General features: G+C 39.9%; 1 protein-coding gene across 1 annotated transcript in view; it reads right to left on the reverse strand.

Annotated features, from left to right (window-relative positions):
- adamts6 (ADAM metallopeptidase with thrombospondin type 1 motif, 6) overlaps positions 1–21985 on the reverse strand; it is an 87169-nt gene that overhangs the window by 15576 nt on the left and 49608 nt on the right. The window contains exons 16-21 of the mRNA XM_079599017.1: positions 20776–20909; positions 13028–13151; positions 9178–9258; positions 6628–6791; positions 5183–5321; positions 2759–2888 (exon numbers count right to left, since the gene is read on the reverse strand). Of these exons, the coding sequence (XP_079455143.1) occupies positions 2759–2888; positions 5183–5321; positions 6628–6791; positions 9178–9258; positions 13028–13151; positions 20776–20909 (772 nt within the window). The remainder of the gene's footprint in view (positions 1–2758; positions 2889–5182; positions 5322–6627; positions 6792–9177; positions 9259–13027; positions 13152–20775; positions 20910–21985) is intronic.

Consider the following 21985-nt stretch of genomic DNA (forward strand, 5'->3'; position numbering starts at 1 on the left):
GATGATGTTATTAGCGATGCCCATCTTGGGGTTCAGGTTCACTAAACCCTCCACTGGCAAGATGCAGGAGTGCAGAGGCCAAAACCATTTAATTCCTCCTTCCAATTTAAAATTTGCAGACACAAGTGAACTCTGCTCAGCTGCTCGGCCCATTGAAAATGAGCGTTAAGTGCGTCTGGCCGCCGCACACACGCTTACTCCACACACGTTTATGGATATTGTCCCTTGAGGGTTCATAAATTCTGCTAGCCAATACAATTAAACGCAGGTGATCACTCATACTTTTTTGGATGCCTTTAGGATTTTGGCACCAAAATCCAAATGAAAATAGGCAACATATGAAGAAATAAATCATGTTGCTTCGTTTTTAAGCTGTCTTCAAAGAAGCTCTTTACGGTCGGTGTGCTATGAAGACAAATGAAACATTACGGGTTGTGGGCCTTCGCACTGTTATTGCTAAGCAGCTATGTACTATTTTTGATAAGACTCAATTACAATTTCTGTATTTTTTTCAAATATTTTTTTCATCCTAGGCTGACAAAGAGAGCAAAACCTTAAGTTTAAGAGACATTTTTGGAAAATTATATATATTTATATATAGGAAAATTATTAAAAAAAATAGATTTTTGCATGATGTAAATAAATGAAGCCTGTTTTTATAACAAATAAGATTTTTAGTTACACTTTCTTTCCATTGTCCACTTTAGACATAGTACTATGGCCCGGTTTCACAGACAGGGTTTAGATTAAGCCAGGATTAGGCCTTAGTTCGATTAGGACATTTAAGTAGCTTTTATAAATGTGCCTTGCATTACTGGTTGCATGTTGAGACAAAACAATGGTACTGATCAATTTTAAGATATGCCAGTGCTAGTTGCTTTCAATTAAAACGTGCATTTTAGTCTGGGACTAGCTTAAGCCTTGTCTGTGAAATCGGGGAAATAAGTAACTTTGCAACTACATGTCAACTAACTCTCATTGGAGTATTAGTAGACTTTAAGTTAGGGTTAGGTGTTTGGGTTCGGGTTAAGGCTGGAATATACTACACGACTTTTAAAATCTGAACCCATTTTAAAACACAAGGCATCACACACTTGCCGACTTTGTAAATAGTTATAAAGTAAATCTGGGCATCATATACACTAAACGACTGAGGATCACACACTACATTACGAACACAACAAACTCACACAGAAACAAATGAAGACCTTAAGTGTTCTAAAATCAGCTCAAAATATGAAACATGTTTGATATCCTCCATATGAATGGAATCAAACTTTGAAGTCGAAGACTGTGACCATCATAGACTACATGATTTTCTGTGAAATCTGTCAAGTCAAATCTGCAAACTGGCTCTGACTTTCGGCAGAAATTGTGTCACATTGTGCAGCGTTTTAGCTTTCAATGTGTACATAATTGCTTATCACAGGAACCTTGTCACACCGTACCAAGTTAGGACATGATGTAATGCAAAAAGTTTGCTCTCATTGTCATTCCCATGATGCAATAATTAATGATATATTATCTGGATTGTAAAGTATTGCAATATTCACTGTACTGAATTTAGTTGATATTGTTATAATAATAAAAAATAAAATAAAAAATAAAAATGGGCTGAATGATTTTTCATACTTCATTACAATATTGAGAATATTTTTTAATTAATTTATTTAAGGAAATTGTGCAAATTGTCATAAAAAAGGTCCAACTGCAAAAAAACTAAACAAAAGTAATTGTTTTCCAGTTGTACATGATGTAATGGTTATAAATCGGCTATTCTTTAATTATGCAATTATAATAATTAGGCTGTCAAGCCATTAAAATTGTTTATCTAATTAATTGCATGATGTGGCGATTAATTAATGACAAATTAATCGCACATCTGCTTGGGCTGAGAAATTACCCCAAAAAGATAATATAAAGTCATTATTGTGTTAAATGAGAAAAGCATCAAATAGACATTATAAAAAGTAGGTTTAGAAGAAAAAGAAAATTAGTAAATGATAACAGAATTAAAAATTATGGGTGAAACTTTAATGTTTTTTTGTTTTGTTTATTAATATGGAAATATATATATATAAATAATTAATGAAATGATACTCTAAATAAGAAAGTAAAACTGCCAGTAGGTGGCAGTAAATGTCTAATGATAATTAATTCATTCGATTCGTTCAAACGGCGGATTCATTCAGGAAGTAAATGGCTCTCTTTATGAATAAGTCATTGAATCATTGGTTCACCCGATTGATTCGCTCAAAACGCGGATTCATTCAGGAACACCGCTGTGAGTTGCTCGGAGGTGCACAACAGTTCTGCTCTGGCTTTATAGGTAATATTTTCATTGGCAAAATTGAGCAAAAGCAGACAATATTGTGTCTAAAATTAGTTGAACTGTTGTATAAAATGAGTATCACATTTGCACTCGTGCTATTCGGGACAAAAACATCACTTGTGTGATATTGCACTTATACCTGTGATATAGCTTAACTATATCATATCATATAAATATGAGAAATCATACAGGGCATTTTTTCATTTTAGGGGCATATAATTATATAGGCTGGAGCCTATGAGGCAATTATATGCCCCTAAAATTCATGAGCTAATGCCCTTCTTCATGTTCCTCACCAATCAACTGTATGAAGTAGGTCTGGGGCGGGTGCATTAAAATTAACGCGTTAAATCGACAGCCCTAATAATTATATATCTCTTTTGTTTTGTTTCCCCAATCAATACGCCTCAAAGTTGCGATACTCACTCGGGGGGGCAAGGCTCGGTGTTACAGGGCCGTTGGTTCCCCGGCGGTTTGCTGTCCGAGTCACAGTAGCTGTTCTGGACCACGGAGTTGTCATCCAGTCGTTTACACACCACCTCCTGCTTCTGCGAACCTGCAAAAAGACAACAAAACATCACTTCACTCATCCGCCTCACGCTTTCAGCTGCACGCTCGTTTTCGGCACTTCAGCGGCTCGCGCGCAAAGCGCTGTGTGGTCGGCATCTGTCCCTGAGGTTAAACTAGCTCTGTGTCTCTTCTCTAGGGGTCCGCTTGCTGACAGAGCACTCTGTGTGGATAGAGGCACGGAGGTGATATCAATTTTCCCTCCGTATTAGATCTAGGTGTGTAAATGCCTCGGTTGAAGCGAGTGTCTTAGTGAATGATTTTTACAGAGAAGCCAATCTTTTCTTTGGCTCTTGGTCGTGAAAAGTGAGCATTACCACAGTAATGGCAGAGTAGTGCGCTATGCTTAGCGCTAGAGGCCATTGGACTCTTTGGGGCCCATAAGGAAAGACATTAGCCTCCAGTTAAGCCGGTTTATGCCAAGCTTGGCTAGCGCGCAAGGCCACCTTGTGAGGTGGATCTACTAGCTGCCAGTACGGCATTCTTGACTGGGTAAGCGAAATAACAAACTACTCCGGTGGGAGCTCGATGAACCCTTTCAAGATAAGAGATTTCGCTAGTACCGATTTGAAACCAAACCAGGGGGTAAATGTAAAATCTCATGACATCAGTTCATGATGTAAGACCGTTATCATTGCACATAACGATCAAAACAATAAGACGGCATTGAAATTTAATGGGAGTTTGTAAAAAAAAAAAAAAAAAGCAGGAATCAAGTCCAAGTGTCTGAATCACAAATCATTTCTAAAAGAATATTGCTGAATTTTATGGCAGTTCGCTTGGTGTTCAAATGCTCTCTGTGTGGCTTGCCAGCGGAACAGCCGGGAGTTATATTAATAACCCAAAATTTCACAAATGACATAAGTGTTGCCCTGGGGTATTTCCATATAAACTAAAATGTGTTCAAATGAATTGAGCAACGAATGAGGTTGAGTTCGCGGAGCTCTGTGAAAGCCCTCAGCGGACTAGCCTGCGATGTTTGCATTTTTTGGTGAAATATAACAAGTGCTTCGAATGTTTTCAATGGCCATAACTGAAAAAAGGAGAGAGGAAAACTATTTATTGTTGTAAGAAAGCCATTTATTTCGGAGGAGCCTGAACAGTCTGGTCATATTTGAGGCGAGGGCTCACATTTACATGTGGTTACGACATTCAGATGTTGAAATAAGAGGCAGCCTTTCTGCTCCCTGCACAACTTGTATGTTGGCGGCACAAATTGGTGAACCATAGTCATATGTCAGATTATCATTCTGTAGGATTCATTTTTTTCATAAAGAAATGATGACTCTGAAAACACCAGCATGCATTTCCAATCCAATGCTGTTCATTATAAAAATGTAGCAAAGCAAAACAAAATAAAAGTACCATAAATGTATCAAAGGCCCGGTTTACACCTAGTATTAATAATTGTTTTTCGTCAATCTGATCACAATTGGATGACAAAATACAGGTGTAAACGGGTCTAAAACGTTTTGAGCTTGTCCACTTCCAGAGGTAGTCGAAAACGCATTCGACCGGATTGCTTTTGTGGTGTAAACCCTCATGTGGTCGAACAGGCACAAAAGAGCGTCTTCTCTCCGCCTACCGACCTAATGCGTAAACATTATGGGAAGCGTATTAGCCAGACGGGACCTAAGTTTTGCGTTTATATGTAAATTGCATGAGCTTATTTCGTCCATTAGATTGAAAGATCTGAAAAAGACCACACATTTACCTGCCCATAGACTCTCTCCAAGAAGAAACCAGGACAGAATTGGTCAAAAGTGGACAAAAGAGACAATAAAACACCAGGTGTAAACGGGAATGTGTCTCCCTCGTCTACTTGTGATACGATAGACCAAAACGCATCTTAATACCAGGTGTAAACAGGGCCATAAATACCAAATTACCAAAATTTAAGTTCCTATTTGCTGATAATTATGAAGAAAATCAGTCCAATTCACAAATGAATCATTCCAACCAGTTTTGTGAACTGGATGAACTGATTCCTTCAAAAGATCTGTTGTTCAAGAATCAGACTTTGCTACTTCTTCCATAAACTCTCATTGTTGAAGCTTGAAAGCTCAGTTCTTGTTCACTGTAACTGAACAGACAACTAATAGATTATTCAGAAAGTATTCTTTCGTGTCCGAGTCATCAGACAAACCCTTTAAACTACTTATGAAGCCTGCTGGGGACACTATCAAGAACATGTTTTCGTCCAGGCTGTCCACTTATTTTCCCCACATGTTCTCATTACTGATCCGCAGGGACTACAAACGTTCTCAATAAGGATTGCCGTACCTCCTGCACATGTTGCTGAGCACTCAGACCAGGGCAGATGGTGCCAGGAGAAGCCCACTTCGTTGTCCCCACTTCCCGTACGCTGGATGGGCACGTTGAACTTGTAGTGGATGCCCAGGTTCTGTTCCTGTAGCAGCACCTGTGACATTTCAAACGGAATAGGGTTTCTTTTCTGTTGCTAATATACAGGCATAACAAAGAGGTCAGGGTCAACCTGGTTAGTTTTGTTCCCAGATTGTCACAAATAGGACTTTGACGGATTGCAATTATTTATAGTAGCTGGGATGTTAGAGTATTTTATGGTGGGACTGTTCACATTCTTGTGGCTGCATCAGCGACTCAGTGTTGTCGTGACGTCATTCCTGACTGGCTCAAACTAGAAATAATTCACCTGTGTGCAGGTTGCATCCTTCCAAGGAATGGATATGTCATTGAGATGAATGGGAATTCTCCAGGTATTATAGACCTCCATGATCTTAACCAAGGATTTTGGCAAAGGAAGTTGGTCTTGGATTAGTGACAAAAAGACAAATACTGAGGTCTTAAAAACGTATCGAATAGAGCAATCAAATCATTAGGAAGAAGAGATTTTTTGGATGAGCCCAACCTCAGTTCAGCTTGAACGAGCACATATTTAGCATATCACATCAGCTTTATTCCTGAATTACTTAGTCAGAGAGCTATAGTTCCATGTGTGTGTGTGTGTGTGTGTGTGTGTGTGTGTGTGTGTGTGTGTGTGTGTGTTATAAATTGGAAAGCCCTGTTAACCAGTGTGGGCCACGATGGAATGGCTTGTGGTGCATTGGCCACTTGTATGTTTTCCAGCGGTGCTGCGACCAGGCCTGGTATTTCCAGCACTTTTTGTCCAGGCGAAAGCGATTGTGGTTGCCGAGACGGGGCTTTTCAGAATGAACACACACACACGCGTGCTAAAACATGTGCACATGAGCACTCGCATTTGGCCAGACAGAGGTTTTTAGTGCAAACATATATAACGGTTAACTCTGAAACCGCTAGCTAGAGTTCATGTGAGGTTTGTACACAGATGTGGACTTTATTTAGAAGGAGCCAAACAATTTCAAACTGCGCATTCAAAACACAAGCCTGCTCTACAGTATCACTACTGTGACCTTACTACATGAGCTTTTATAGACTGAAAGTAACTCAGAGGAAAGGCCTGCATTGTTGTAAAATAGTTATATATAAAAACTTTATTTTAAAATGATTTTTGTCACTTTTACTGAAAGTAAAGTGGAGAGATAACAGGAAACGACAGGTCCAACGGAGAGGAAAGGGACATGACACAAGCTAGATTGAAATCACATAAGTCTCTGAGCATCTGAACGACCTGCCAGGGCACATCTCTGGCGTATACTTCTAAAACACTAGAACTACTGAGACTTGTGTTCCTTATAGAAAATACATAAGGATCTAGATCTACTCACCATAACCACCAGGATTTCAGTGGTGGCCCCTAGAGCTTCTAGCGACTCGGGTTCATCGGTCGGCCTCTTGTAGTGGAAGGCCGTTCCTGCGATGTCAAATTTGCGGGGCCAGTCGATGGTCCAGGCTCCGTTGATGTAATAGTCATCCCCCTCCGATTTCAAAGCTGTGACAAGTGAGAGCAGCAGTTAATAACCCGACACGAGCGGGACGCTGCCAAGCTGAGAGGGTGATGTCATCGCTGTCATTCGTCAACACGACGAGCATCGTCTCACAGAGCGGCTCAGGCTTCCCGGTGTCATGGGCAATTTTCACTCGCGCTTTCAGACGCTGTGCAGCTTGTAGATCTAGCTTACCAAGTTCAGGTGAAAGTCTGCTTTCCTCACAAACGCCTTAACTGCTCAGTTGTCAAAACAAAGATCTCATCTCAAAGCATAATTGTAGAAAAACGTCTTGATTGAGATTGGGCCAAATTGTAGAAAAACAAGGTGTTTTTTACTCACTCCAGCTCAAAAGGACTTTTGCACCATTTATTTTTCCTAAAGGAACACCAAGTTTTTGTTGTTGTTGAAGATTTAAACAAAGAAATGAATAGTGCGTTAGATAAACCTTTAAACGGTTAACACTCACATTGAAGATAAAGACTGTTTTATTCTACATGGGGCAAGTCACTCCAACATGGTGTACAAAAATGTAGCCAAATATTATCTTGGTGGTAATATTTGGCTAAAATAGCCCAAAATAGCACACCATTAATTGTGAATTAAATCTTTTTTTTTAAATTACTTTCTCCGCCATGGAAGAAAAAAAAGGGAAATTTAGCAGAATGTTTCACCTTTTCCATAAATGAAAGTATAGAGTTGCTCCAAACAGCATCATATATATATGTGTAGTACATTTGATTTGTACACAAGTCTTCAGAAGCCATATGACAGATTTGTGTGAAAACACACTAAAATCCAAGTTATTATTACCTAAAAATGTAAATTTTTAAACTTAGTGTGTCAAGACGTATTGTGACAGGTTACACATCGATCGGTGATGCCAAATGCTAATTGGTTCTTGCAGGTCTCATAACTGAAAGTGACATGGCAAGTTTTCATATAAATGCATATGCATTCATTATATAAGAAAGAGCTGCGTACCAATTCTTGAAAACATTTAATTTTGTGTTCCATGGAAGAATTGGTTTGGAAAGACACAAGGGCAGGCAAATGATGACAGAATTTTATGCTCTCAAACTGCCAGTTATATGATACGTTAGCTAAAACCAACCAGAGAGATAAGACGACAGTTGTTTCAGGTACAATTGAAATGAAATGACTGATTTTAAACATCAATGAACCAATTCTGTAGCATGCTTTCATTATTAGCCAAATATTTGTGAGACATTTGAGATCCTCATTTTAAACAGGGCCATGTGTGTGTATTCCGCAAACATGCCATGCGACAAAATGTGTTTTACAATTTCCCTAAATGTGTTGCTAACGTCAGCCACCTCTGTGCCAGAACATCAGACAACTTATCTTCCTCTCAAACGGCGAGAAAATCCTCCACGTCAACATGATGGCCAACAAAACTCAACAAGCTGTCATGCACACTAGCTATATTTATGTTTGCACTCAAAACAACTTAATTGGACCCGCTTGTTTGATTGTTTTAATTAGTTACATGGCTGGGAACCATGATGGTTTTACTCAGCTTGTGGTTGGGAAAAGACAAAAGACCCATCTTAAGAGAATGAACATGAGAGCGACGACGGCTGTCAGATTGAACCAGATTTACAAAGCTTAACACAAACCACTTCACCACTTTTGTACTCAGTAGAGCTGCACGATTATTGATAAATTGAGAATTGTTTCAAACCGAGATCACAATTCTGAACAAACAAACGCCATTTAATAGAGTATCTGACAAAATGTTAATAGATGCAGTATAAAGTAAAAATGTTTGATTAATTCGAATGAAATATTTTTTTTAATCACTTGAATGAATGATTCAATGACTCACTCATAAAAACGTAACTTGTTTAATTACTGGATGAATCAGCTATTTTTTTAGAACGAATCTCTTGAATGAATGATTCAATGACGGATAAACTTAAGTCACTTGTCGCCACCTACTGGTGTAACAATGTAATTAATACAGTCTTTATTTGAAGCATCAAGTTACTTTCAAAAGGTGATTTACTCTATTTTGAACACTACCGTAGACATCAGTGTTTCTATCTGAACTGTAAACTTTTATCCCAGTACTTCTGTGATAATTTGAATATTTGTAACACACAACCATACTGTCATGTCCAAAAGATTGTTTGTGAAGCCGTTTCATGACACATGACAACTGCTCTGTCTGGATCAGCAGCGCAAACACAGATTTTAATGTTCCGGTGTGATTTTGTCAAAGGTTTAATAGACAGAGACGAATCATTGTCATTTAGGAATGAGATCGCGTGGGTGTTTGAATCGAGATCGCGATCTATACAACTCTATACAATCATAAACAAAGCTTCAAAAAGTTTATATATTATATATTTATATACAAACACTCACCAATGTAGTTCTTTGACACGGCCACTTCCCTGACTTCAATATGAACCGATCCTTTAGGTATCTGGACAACCTCCATGTAACCTGCAAAATGTAAATGTCGGTAAATGTACATCTTGTTTTAGCAGCATTTTCTGGCATCATGGTTGCCACAAACCACAATGACATTATATTTAGGCCATGGCGGTCGCCTAATCGACATACTGTATGTATTTTGTGTTTATATTTATAGCAACGGTTCTTAAATTAGCATGTTGTGCTTTAATTAGCATTGCCATACTGTAAAACTCCACAACTACAGTGGATGTCTTTTCCCATTGTATCATCTCTTGTTGTTGTTTTTAAAGGGGTGGTATAATGCCCTTTTCACAAGATGTAAAATAAGTCTCTGATGTCCCCAGAGGTGTATGTGAAGTTTTAGCTCAAAAAACCCATAGATATTTTTATATAGCATGTTAAAGTTGTCACTTTTTGAGGGTGAGCAAAAAGAAACGCACCGTTTCTGTCCCTTTAAATGCAAATGAGCTGCTGCTCCCGGCACAGGGGGCGGAGCTTCAACAGCTTGCACTCATAGACATGCACTGAAAATTTCAACAACTTTTAGCCTTTTATGTTCAAACCGGAGTCAGACAATGATGAAGAGACTCAAGAAGAAGTGACAACATGTAGACAACATTTCTAAATGGTTAGTTGATGAATTTATGTAGCTTATGTGTAGTTATCTTTTAGTCATTGATTAGCATATTCTGTCTTGATAATCTATAAATCACGTTCCCGGGGGCGGGGTTTATGTAAATTCTAGGGTTGGTGATGTCACTAACCCGGGAGGAATGTTGTGTAGTCCATACCAGCCGTTTGTTGTAGTCCTTAAAAAACGATTTCTTTAAAAGCAAATATCTTCCTTTGCTTTGAACTTTGAGCGTCGTAACTTTGCAGATGTTGTTTATGCTCAAACAGCAACATTACACACTAACTAAAGTTAGAAAAGTGAAATCATAATCAACCACCCCTTTAAGTGTCAAGATTTTGAAGACATTTTGAAGACTTTTTTCCAGCGTTTTCACTTTCAAAAACGTCTTCATTTTGTCCTTCTTTAAAGCTTCATGGCTAATTCTTAGTTGTATCTAGTGTTTCGTGTAAACTAAACAGACCCGGAGCACACAGTTGTATTTGAATAGGATCCCAGCATGCTCAAAGAAAACCTAACTAACTTAGCAACAGCAAATTCATTACAAGAGAAGAATCTACACCGTACCCTTCACTCCCCCTTAAAGTTTCAGATGATTTACCAGCTATACCTTAAAAGGAGAAAACAGTCCCTTACTACAGAGAATACTTTTGGATGCGGCCCGACAATGCGTGCAATATTAGAAGTTTTATTGATTCTCTCACTGGATGATGCAATTAATACTCGTATATTGTGTTACCGCTTCTATTTTGACAACTTGTTTCTTGACCCAAAAACAAAAGCTTTATCATGGTTGTCTGATGAAAAAACCTCACTGCATTTCCATGAAAAATGTCGATCTTGGCCAAAGCACCCCGTTGGCCCCCTGACAGGAGCCACTGCCAAAAAGACAATGCGTTCCTCCACTCGCTTGCGCCGTGCTTTCTTCAAGTGGGATTTCTCTAGTGGAAAGCGATTAAAAACTTGTCGCGTTTGGCAGGCGTGCGGCGCGCTCTCTGGAACGGGATTCTGAGGGGAGAGATCGGTCCGCGTCGTGCTCCTCTTGTTCCCTACATCTCAGCAGTGGATCTCGCCACACTCTATTTTATGCTTTTGAAAGGCTTTATAAACTTCAAATATCCAAAGCAACATGGACACCGACGGTAGGGACAGTTCCCCTAGATCAGGGTTTCCCAAACAGCGGTTCGTGAGAGAACTGCAGGCGAGTTGAATAATGAATAATGAATAATATCCCATGTAAAATTGAAATAACTAAATGGAGCTGCATGATGATCCTGGCATAGCTTAGTATGATTATTAAATCAAAGGCTGCGATTTAATTAAATAACTTTAAAGGCTGATGCGGCACATGTTTTAAAGTTAAGCGCAGCACTGTTTATGCGCACGAGCAGCTTGTGATCCACTGTTTTCAGCATTTTAGAGCGACAGTAAATGCATTGAACTCAATCGCTGCATGCATTTGGGAACTCAACCTGCGCTAGGTTTACTTTATTTACACATTTGCATAATTTCCGACATTTTTGTGGGCAGAAGTTTTTAAGACATAAATATTAGTTTTGTAACTTGAAGTGTACAATTAAATAATTATTTTTATTATCAAATATTCATTTGTATTTTACAGTACAACAGTAATATTTCTGTCTTCATTTTGTAACCCTTCGCAGGGAGCTTGATTGACAGGCGATCTGACCAATCATACTTCGCCATCCGCCATTTTGTCCGACAAAGCAGTCAGGAGAGTTAGTAGATTAACATGGGAGGATTTGAACTTGAGAAGCGGAGTGTACTGACGCCTTTCCGCGGTTAAAACAACATTCCTTCTGATGTTCATTCATGTTTATTTGATGCTATAAATGAACTAGAAGGAAGAGATGATCGGTTCACGAGCAGCTTTAACTGAGGCTCCACATCGATCTGTCAGACACATTAAAGAGCCATTGTTTAAATTTCTTTAAAAAAAATGACAAAATTTGAAAGGTGAGACTTTGTTTAATATCAAAAGTAACAGAAAAGTAAGCTGGTTTGTCCTGTCTGTCAGTGTGTTGTCTCTCCTCTCTGCTCCGCGATGTGTTTTTCACTGCGTGAGAACATGGTGTGTGTGTGAGAGCGGCGTAGCTTGTCGGACATAGCGACAGTAACTAAGGGGGGCGGGTCTTTGCGAACGGTCAATTAGAGGTAAAACATAATAATAATAATAATAATAATAATTATTGTTTTATTTAATTGGGTTTTTAACGCAATTTTGAGTCCACTTAAAGTCCAGCTAAAGTCTAAATAAATGCGTACCTAATTTTTAAAAATATTTCTTTTTTGTCTTCACATGTCATGTGACCATTAACTATTGCGACGCCAGAGTTTATAAAAAAAGTTGCCAGCCAGTATTTTTTATAAATTTCACAAACCTTGAATGTTTTGTTGTATGAATATCAGAACATACAATATATCAAAAGAAGGAACAGAGCCTCTGCTTTCAAACCAAAAACACATTTTATCCTGGATTCAAGCATTCTTTTTTTAATAAACACTTAAATGTGGGTAAGTTTCAACAAAAATCTGAGAAAATCTTCTTTTTTTCTTTTTCTTTTTTTGTCAAAGACTAAATCCAGATCGAATTCAGAATGATGATCAAAACACAGAAGGAGTCGATCAAGTCCATCAACACCCCCAAAGCTTCACAGTCCTAGCTTACCCTGGGTTCAAAATTACGTAATGCAGTTTTGATTTATATGATGTTTAATGTTGATGATGGCGTTATTTTACACTATCACTTCTTTCTGCTTCTATTTCGGCTGTGTTTTGATAAGGAGATTCTGTACTATTTCAGTAGATGTGTAATAGCGCCCCCTACCGTATAACAGTGAAAACACGGAATCCCGGAAATCAATGGCGTCAATGGCGGGAAAAAGAGTAAACTGACACTGAACATGCAAATGTGTCGTTAAATTATTGAAACATTAACTACTAAAATCTGGGGGAGCTTCAAGTAAACGCCTACGTAAGGAGTTTGATGGGGTCAAACCATCCAATATTTGTGTCACACCAACCACCAACCTACTTACCAACTCGATAGACCTAGTAAATACCTAGTAACACATTATCATGACAATGCATAGCAGTTATGGTAAGATACTGTATATGTGAGTGTATAATCAGTGACCTCCTGACCTCCTCTGGGTAGCGAATCGTTGAACAGTCCTTCGGTGACCTCACACGTGCTGCCGTCGCCGCCGCACACACGGCATCTGTCCTCCTTGGCATCCGAGCCCAGGATGTTATCACAGCCAACATGCTGGAAAGACACACAGGTTTCAGTGCAGGGGAACGCGGACGAAGCGTTCTCAGACCGTGACTGTCTGATTCGAAGAATAACATGTCATTCGCACAGCTGCATTGAGTCAGAATATGACACGGAAAGACGAATGGTTTTGGTTTTGCTTCGGGACCATGATTTCACACTGGACATCAATACAGTACCAAAATTATTTACAGCATAGTACGAAATTAAATAAAAATGTCCTTTAAATCAAACAGTGAAATTTGTTGATATGACAGGCTGATTATGAAAATTGACAATTTCGTAAGTGCATAAACAATAGCAGAAGCATGAGTTACAGTATTTATAGTTCTAGTGTTTTGTTTCTAAATGTCAATTGGATTTTGTTGGTTTTCTGCTCTCAGCAGCCAATAATTCACCACACACCATATTTATCCATGTTGCGTCAAATTTTCTTTCATCTTACATTTTGTTCATGAGGGAATGTCACGCAACCTGTCCATGTTGGCATTTATCTAACTTGACTGGCTTCTACAAAATTACAGGTGAATTTGTGCCAAAATACCATAGTCTGATTCGACACACAACCTTTAAATAGAAATATGAAATACATTGAAACTATATCGGTCATCAGCCAATTTTATAGATATCAGTTTCTCATTTTGCCTGTTTTTACGTTTTGATTACCTTTACTTTCATCTAATGCTCACTTAAAGTAAAAGTTGTCAATGTAACAAAGTCTTTCTACCTTAAAATGTTATGTTTAATCAATGTGTTATTCGCCATTTCTTTATTATTTGTGAAATTTACTAACAATTTCAGTTAAAATTGTTTTAAAGTAAATCCTATACCAAATGTCTTTCAATGAATGCACGTGGTGTGTTGCATTTGCATTTAAATTTAACATGTTTTTCCCAGTTCAGAACTAACATGTGACCAATTTTTTTGTGTTGTAACCCAGCAGTTGCGAATCACTGGACTAGACATAAGATTGATTTCTGTTATATTTTGTTTTGGACATTCCCTGCGCATGCCTTTACTTGCATTATTATTATCGTCCAAAAGGCAATGAGAGGTTGTTGGGCGCAGCACAGATTGATTCCTTAGAGTTTAAAAGAACATTGTGTGGATTTCTTCGCTCCAGATCAGATCAAAGAGGAAACCTTGGGGATCAATTAAAATAGTATCTTAAACCACATAAATCAAGGATGCGGACAACAATGTGTGAGACTAACAAATACCAAACTGCAGACAAAATCTTTTCTACACAGAGTTCAAAATCCATTTTAACCCTAAAATAAACAAAAGCGTCGCACTATTACGTCAATTTGGTTTGTTATACAAATGATATTGTAAGCGAATTAAATATCATTCTCGATCGGTTTACCCGCCTATTAAAAAACACAATTAGATTCAAAACTGTACTGTCCTGATAAGAGGGTCAGCCCTTTCAACAGCAGCCTTTATTTAGCCTTCATTGTTCTGTAGACTGTAGACTTTTCGTCTGAGACCGCTAGTGTCTGATAAACAAAGATAATGCGACATTTTAGGCCACAAGAGCTGCATGAAAATAGAAATCTATGAAATACTGTAGACTAGGAAAAGGCCACTCTGCACGTTTCTGAAGATTGTGGAATTCTGGGAATGTCTATTTACGTTTTTCACTGTAAATTATATATTGACTTGTGCTGCATCTGAAATCGAATACTTCCCTACTGTACAGTATCTGAAACACAGTATGCCAAAAGACAAGTATGTCTGAATACATAGTATTCAAAAAACAGTAGGCGACATTCTGAAGTGTGAATTCGATGGAAGCTTTACGATTCCATGAGGCCATGGGACAGGATTTGGGTATGGCAGTTGTAATATTCACGTAAGCACTGAATATTTGCGACACTGATTTACGCCGCCAGGGCAAGGTTGCTAGGTGATATTGGTGAGCGCGGGAGACACAGATATCAGATGATGTGAATGAGACTACACGTTGGCTAATAAAAGTTGCTAGTTGTTCGGTACTCGCTGTACGCCTCCTCATTTTATTACTGCACGCCCTGTGCAACATAAATAGTTAACCAGAACAAGACATGGTGTCAGAAGAAAAGTAGTTAAAATGGATTTTGCAGCAGTACCATCTCCGCACATGGACTGGGAATCGTCTAACTTACCAGATGCATGGCGTAAGTTCAGACAACATGCAGAGCTCATGTTCACGGGTCCGTTAAAACAACGAGGTGAAGATGAAAAATGCAGTTATTTGCTCCTGTGGATAGGAGAGAAAGGAAGAGACATCTTCAACACCTGGGCGTTGACGGCAGATGAAGCAAAGGTACTGAAAACATATTACGACAAGTACGAAGCATATGTGTTGCCCAAAACAAACAAAATCTTCGCCAGATATAAATTTCATGAGAGAATTCAAGGAGCCAACGAAAGCTTTGAGCAATTTATGACCGAACTAAGGCTGTTAGTGAAAGACTGTGCTTATGCAGACAGCGAGGAAATGGTTAGAGATCGCATCGTGTTTGGCATTCACTCGCCGCGAGTGCGGGAAAAACTGTTGAGCGTCGGCTCGGAGCTAACGTTAGATAAGGCCATGGATATTGCTAGATCACATGAAGTTGCACAAGCTCAGCTCAAAACGTTTGCAAGTAACACATACAACCCCCGTGATCAAGCAGTGCACGCAGTCAGCTCGCAGAAAGAGTCACATAAGCGAACAGTAAAACCTGGAATGAAAGCCTTTCAACGAAGCAGCAATGACGTCACGGAGCGCGGCAGAAATTGCGGTTACTGTGGCAACCAGGCTCACGGTCCTTCTGGAAAATGCCCCGCAAAAGGTAAACAATGTGGCAAATGCGGGAAACCCAACCACTTTGCCAAAGTGTGCCGTTCTGGTTACAAAAAGAATGTTTATACAGTAAGCAAAGATGATTCTCATGATGAAGAAAATCCACATGAAGAATTTTTTGTGGATACAGTCTTACAAAAGTCATGTGACACAGAACAAGCATTTGCAGACATACTGCTGGGTGAAGAAAAAACTGAAGTTAGTTTCAAGTTGGACACCGGAGCACAGGTGAATGTCATTCCACTGCACACATTTAATATGCTAAAACATCAGTGCAAGCTCACACCAACTAATCACAGCCTCACTGGATATGGTGGTCAAATGCTCACAGTAAAAGGGACATGTATGTTGCCGTGCAGATACAAAGACAAAGAAACACTGATGAATTTCTACATAGTCAACACTCAAGCACCGCCTGTGTTAGGTCTAAAAGCATGCCTGGACCTGGACTTAATTAAGCTAGTGCTCTCAGTGAACTCGCTTAAAGAGGAAAAGTCCATCATGGAGGAATATGCTGATGTATTCGATGGTATTGGGTTATTTCCAGGGGAGTGCACAATCCATCTAAAACCAGATGCAACTCCAGTTGTTTATCCACCGAGAAGGATACCCCTGGCTTTACGCGGCAGACTGAAAGAGGAGTTACAAAATATGGAAAAACAAGGAGTCATAGTCAAGGTAACAGAGCCTACAGACTGGGTGAACGCACTTGTGGTTGTGGAAAAACCACGAACTGGCAAACTTAGAATATGTTTGGATCCCCGCGACCTCAATAAAGCTATCAAGCGTCCACACTACCCCTTACCAACAATAGAAGACATCACGCCCAAGCTAACGGGTGCAAAATACTTCAGCGTGTTAGATGCCCGTTCAGGATACTGGGCGATAAAACTAACAGAAGAATCGTCCAGACTGACGACATTCAACACTGTACTAGGACGATACAGATTTTGTCGTCTTCCATTTGGCATCATTTCGGCTCAGGATGAATTTCAACGCAAAATCGACGAGACTTATGAAGGTCTAAATGGTGTCGTTGCAATCGTTGATGATATTCTGGTTTACGGACGAACCAAAAAAGAACATGACGACAACTTACACGCAATGTTACAAAGGTCTCGTGAGAAAGGGGTGAAGCTCAACCATGAGAAAAGCATTGTGGGTGCCTCAGAGGTTCGCTACTTCGGTCACTGCTTATCTGCTGAAGGAGTCAGGCCAGACCCTGAAAAAGTATCAGCGATAAAGCGCATGGAGCCACCAAAGAGCAAAGCGGAGCTCGAAACAGTCTTAGGAATGGTAAACTACCTGTCCAAATTTGCACCCTGCCTAGCGGACATTAATGCACCACTTCGTCAGCTGCTCAAACAGTCCAGCGAGTTCTTATGGGATTCCCAGCACGACGCCGCATTCCAAAAAATGAAAGATCTCATTACTAAGGAACCTGGACCAGTACTTGCGTACTATGACCCACAGAAAGAATTGCACCTTCAAGTGGATGCATCAAAGTATGGCCTCGGTGCAGTCCTGTTGCAGGACGGGAAGCCGCTCAGCTATGCTTCAAGGTCACTGACCGAATGTGAAGTTAGCTATGCTCAAATCGAGAAGGAGCTCTACGCGGTTTTATTCGGCTGCAAACGCTTTCATCAGTATGCTTATGGCCGGAAAGTCACAGTGGAGTCCGATCACAAGCCACTCGAAGCAGTGATGAAAAAACCACTAGCCGCAGCCCCGCCGCGACTTCAAAGAATGATTCTGCAACTCCAGAAATATGATATCACTATCACACACCGGCCAGGAAAAGAGATTCCTGTGGCAGACACCCTCTCTAGAAAGTTCATAGAGACAGAGCACGACAATCTCAGTGAAGGAATGGACATGCAGGTCCACATGGTATATAAAAGCTTACCTGTCAGTGACACAAGGCTGCAACAGATCCGTGCTGAGACTGAGCTAGACAGCCAGCTTGTCAAGCTCAGACAGGTGATTCTGGATGGATGGCCTGGAGAGAGGAGAAAATGCCCTGCAGACATCTGCGACTTCTGGAATTTCCGAGACGAACTGTCATTGGCCAACGGAATCATTCTCAAAGGTGAGAAGATAGTCATACCCTCCTCACTCAGAGAAGACATGCTCGCACGCATTCACGTCGGTCACATGGGCATAGAGAAATCGAAGCAAAGAGCACGAGATGTGTTATTCTGGCCAGGAATGTGTAAACAAATTGAACGCATGGTTGAAAGATGCAACACCTGCCTGGAGCGACGCTGTTCAAACACCAAGGAGCCCATGATTCCACACGAAATTCCAACCAGACCATGGCAGGTGATCGCTTCAGACCTCTTTACCTGGAACAACGAAGAATACATGGTTACAGTAGACTACTATAGCCGTTTCTTTGAATTAGACAAACTCACCACCACCACAGCTGCCACTGTCATCAGCAAACTCAAAGTCATCTTTGCAAGACATGGCATCCCGGAGAAAGTCGTTTCTGACAATGGTCCACAATATCGGGGAAAGGAGTTTGAAGACTTTGCAAAGACATGGGGTTTCATGCACACCACCACAAGCCCCCATTACCCCCAAAGCAATGGTTTGGCTGAGAAGACAGTGCAGATCGCAAAATCAATCCTGACAAAAGCCAAGATGGACAGGAAAGATCCCTATCTCAGTTTATTAGAGTATAGGAATACACCTGTTGACAACTTCAAGTCACCTGCCCAGCTTCTCATGAGTCGCCGACTGCGATCCATACTGCCAACCACCATCAAGCAACTCCTACCTGAAATTGTCAGTTTCACAGAAGCACGCTCTAAAAGAGTAAAGCAGCAGCAACATCAGAAAAAGTATTACGATCGCTCGACTCGTCCATTGTCACAGCTTCACACTGGACAATGTGTTCGCATTCAAGAACACGGTCTTTGGAAACCAGCTGTCGTTGTACACCCTGCCGACACACAAAGATCTTATCATGTTTGCACTTCAGATGGTCGAGTGTATCGCAGAAACCGCCGTCATCTTCTCAGCACTAAAGAAGAGCCTGTGGAAAATACCAGCGTTCCTGCAAATACAGAGGAAGAGCAAAACAGCACTGCCTCATCTATGCTTCAGGTACACACTGAGGTACCAGCACCACATTTAAATGACAGAGAGATCCAGCCAATACAATACCATACCAGATCAGGTCGAGCAGTGCGACCAAGGGCAATCCTTGATTTGTGATTGTTAATTCGTCTGGGGTGTAGGCGGATCGCTGCCCCTATTAGAGAAATGGAATCTAAGATCTGGTATGGGCTGTCTGAGAATAATGGACGTTTTGTTCCCAAGTATTGTTGAATACTATGTGATATGTTAAGTGTCAGAAGTGTTTAGATGTTTTGGAAAATGCAGCAATCTCTGTGTTTAAATGCTAGAGTAATGCTTCAGTAATTTGAGTATTCACACTGCATTGACTTAATGTTTTCTTTATTCTTTTAAAAGAAAGGAGATGTAATATTCACGTAAGCACTGAATATTTGCGACACTGATTTACGCCGCCAGGGCAAGGTTGCTAGGTGATATTGGTGAGCGCGGGAGACACAGATATCAGATGATGTGAATGAGACTACACGTTGGCTAATAAAAGTTGCTAGTTGTTCGGTACTCGCTGTACGCCTCCTCATTTTATTACTGCACGCCCTGTGCAACATAAATAGTTAACCAGAACAAGACAGCAGTGAAGCGACGCAACTAATGCTGGTAGGTCACATGATAATGACAACATGACGGATGTAGTACTGTACGTCCGGATTACATTCATACTACGCACACTCATACTATATAGAGCATACTTTTTTAATGGTCATGAAGTTCAAATTCAAATGTAGTACCTACTCAGTGTAATAAAATAAACACTTAAATGTGTATTTTGGATGTTTTTTGTCCACTATTCTAATAGAATAGTTCATTTATAAAATCTCAAAATTGACCAGTGCCTAAAAGAACATTGGTTTTGCCTGTAAATAGTAAGTATTTCCTTAAATAGTAGTATTTAGTGTGTACTGCTCAGTATGAAGTATGCTAGTACTCCATTCTGAAAATTTCAACCATGTTGAAAATATTATGCCAAAGGCCTGGATGATATAATATTTGTAGTGGATTTTAGAAGTATGCATTCTTGCATTCCAGATTCCGGATCCAGATTCCGCTTAGACTTTTTAAAAAGACATCCAAGTCTTTAGCTTGAGGCCAACCGTACATCATACATCCGGTCCACATCTGGCCTGTGTGGAATCCACAGGTACCAGATGTGGGCCGGATCTGGGCCGACACTATGTTGCTGTCTTGTGGAAACAAAAAGAGGTATTTTAACTTGTTTGCTGACGGATATGAGAAGTGTATTATTTTCCAAGCAAAGTCTCAGAAGTCTACATGTGTCCACCTAACTTCAAACGGGTCTTTTTGAAATCTGATGCACCATTGATGCAGTAAATGATTAAGTTATTGTATGGACGTCGACTTTACACTTTCAACAAAATTAACTGTGATTGGTTGTTTTACATGTCAGTCAGACAGTCCTTGGCCAATGAAAAGTGCTATAGAGACCAGATCTTCTGTCGTCATGACAAGGTTGTGTAAAGTATCAAGATGCAATTTACATCTCAAAACTGCTGTTTCTCACTCATGCTTTAAGTGAGTAGAAGTATTCACTATAAAATGATATGGTACTTCTCATACACTAAGTTCTCAGAGCATAAAAAAACACATTTTCTTCAGGAACTGTGAGTGAGATTTGGGCTGTAGACTCACCTTGCACTCTCCATTGATGCATATGTCCAGCGAGTCGGCCTGGCAGCGCGTGCCGTCGATGACCGCGGGGGAACGTTCGGTGTAGAAGTTGTAGCCCTCAGCCAGACAGTTCAAAGCACACGGTTTCACTCCACCTGAAAAACACGCAGAGTTTATCGTCAAACAGCTCTCGAACACCAATGGGACTTTTTTATCAGGTTATTGATTGTTCCCATGGTCCTCGAGAACTCCTTTACACCCCAGAAGTGTCTAAGAGGTGGCCACGATTTATGTCATACGATAAACCAAAAATCTATACGGAATAACAGAGCCTCTCGCCTCACCAGTGCATTGATAAGTAATTCGCAGACTGCTTTTCTTGCAACTGTCTCGAGCCAGGGCTCTCAGACGGGGCCCACGGTTTTCTTTTATGCCTTTGTTGATATTAACAATCCAGTCAAAGCACTCGAGCACACGAGAGGCATTACTCATAGTGGAATCTGAATGTTCTGCCTGACATCATTACTGCACAGACACGGGGAGAGATTAACACAGCTGCCAACAAAAATCATGGAGACATCGACAAAGGTTATCGCAGACTTTACAAGTGAAGTTCACCTCCAAAATGAGTTTTAAGAGCCAAACAATTGGTAATGATAATGCTTATTACAGGGCAGTGAGATAAGGAGATGATTGAGTCGACTGTGAACTTCCTGTCAGAATGTTTTGGAAATGCCTCTTGATCTCTCGCAGTTTTTCTGTTTATTGGGTTCGGGCCATTTTGTTGTAAACAAGAAATACACCCTTCCCACTGGGTTTCCGGCTGCACTTTTTCAAAGCTGTCAGAAAATGTGTCAGAGAAAAACCCAATGAAACAAAAAAGGGGTCAAAGATTGGGGCGATGTTGGTTGAGGTTTGATTTTCACTGTTATAAAAATGTAATTGTATTACATGCTGGTGAATTAAACAAATAAATCACAATTATTTTCTGAAAAAAGCTCCCAATTGAAGAGCATTCAAAAACATTACATAGGGCAGACAAAAGCATATACTGTATACATTGCACTCCTGATTGTGTGATCATATATATTTCAATTCATATTTATATATATATATATTTTTTTTTACTAAATAATGTTTGCAATTAATGTATGTGTTCACCCAAAAAATTATAATAATATTTACCGGTACCTATGGAACACCAAATATTTGCCCATACAATAAAAGTCAA

The sequence above is a fragment of the Phoxinus phoxinus genome, assembly GCF_949152265.1.
Source record: "Phoxinus phoxinus genome assembly, chromosome: 23".
In the NCBI taxonomy this organism is placed as follows: Eukaryota; Metazoa; Chordata; class Actinopteri; order Cypriniformes; family Leuciscidae; genus Phoxinus; species Phoxinus phoxinus.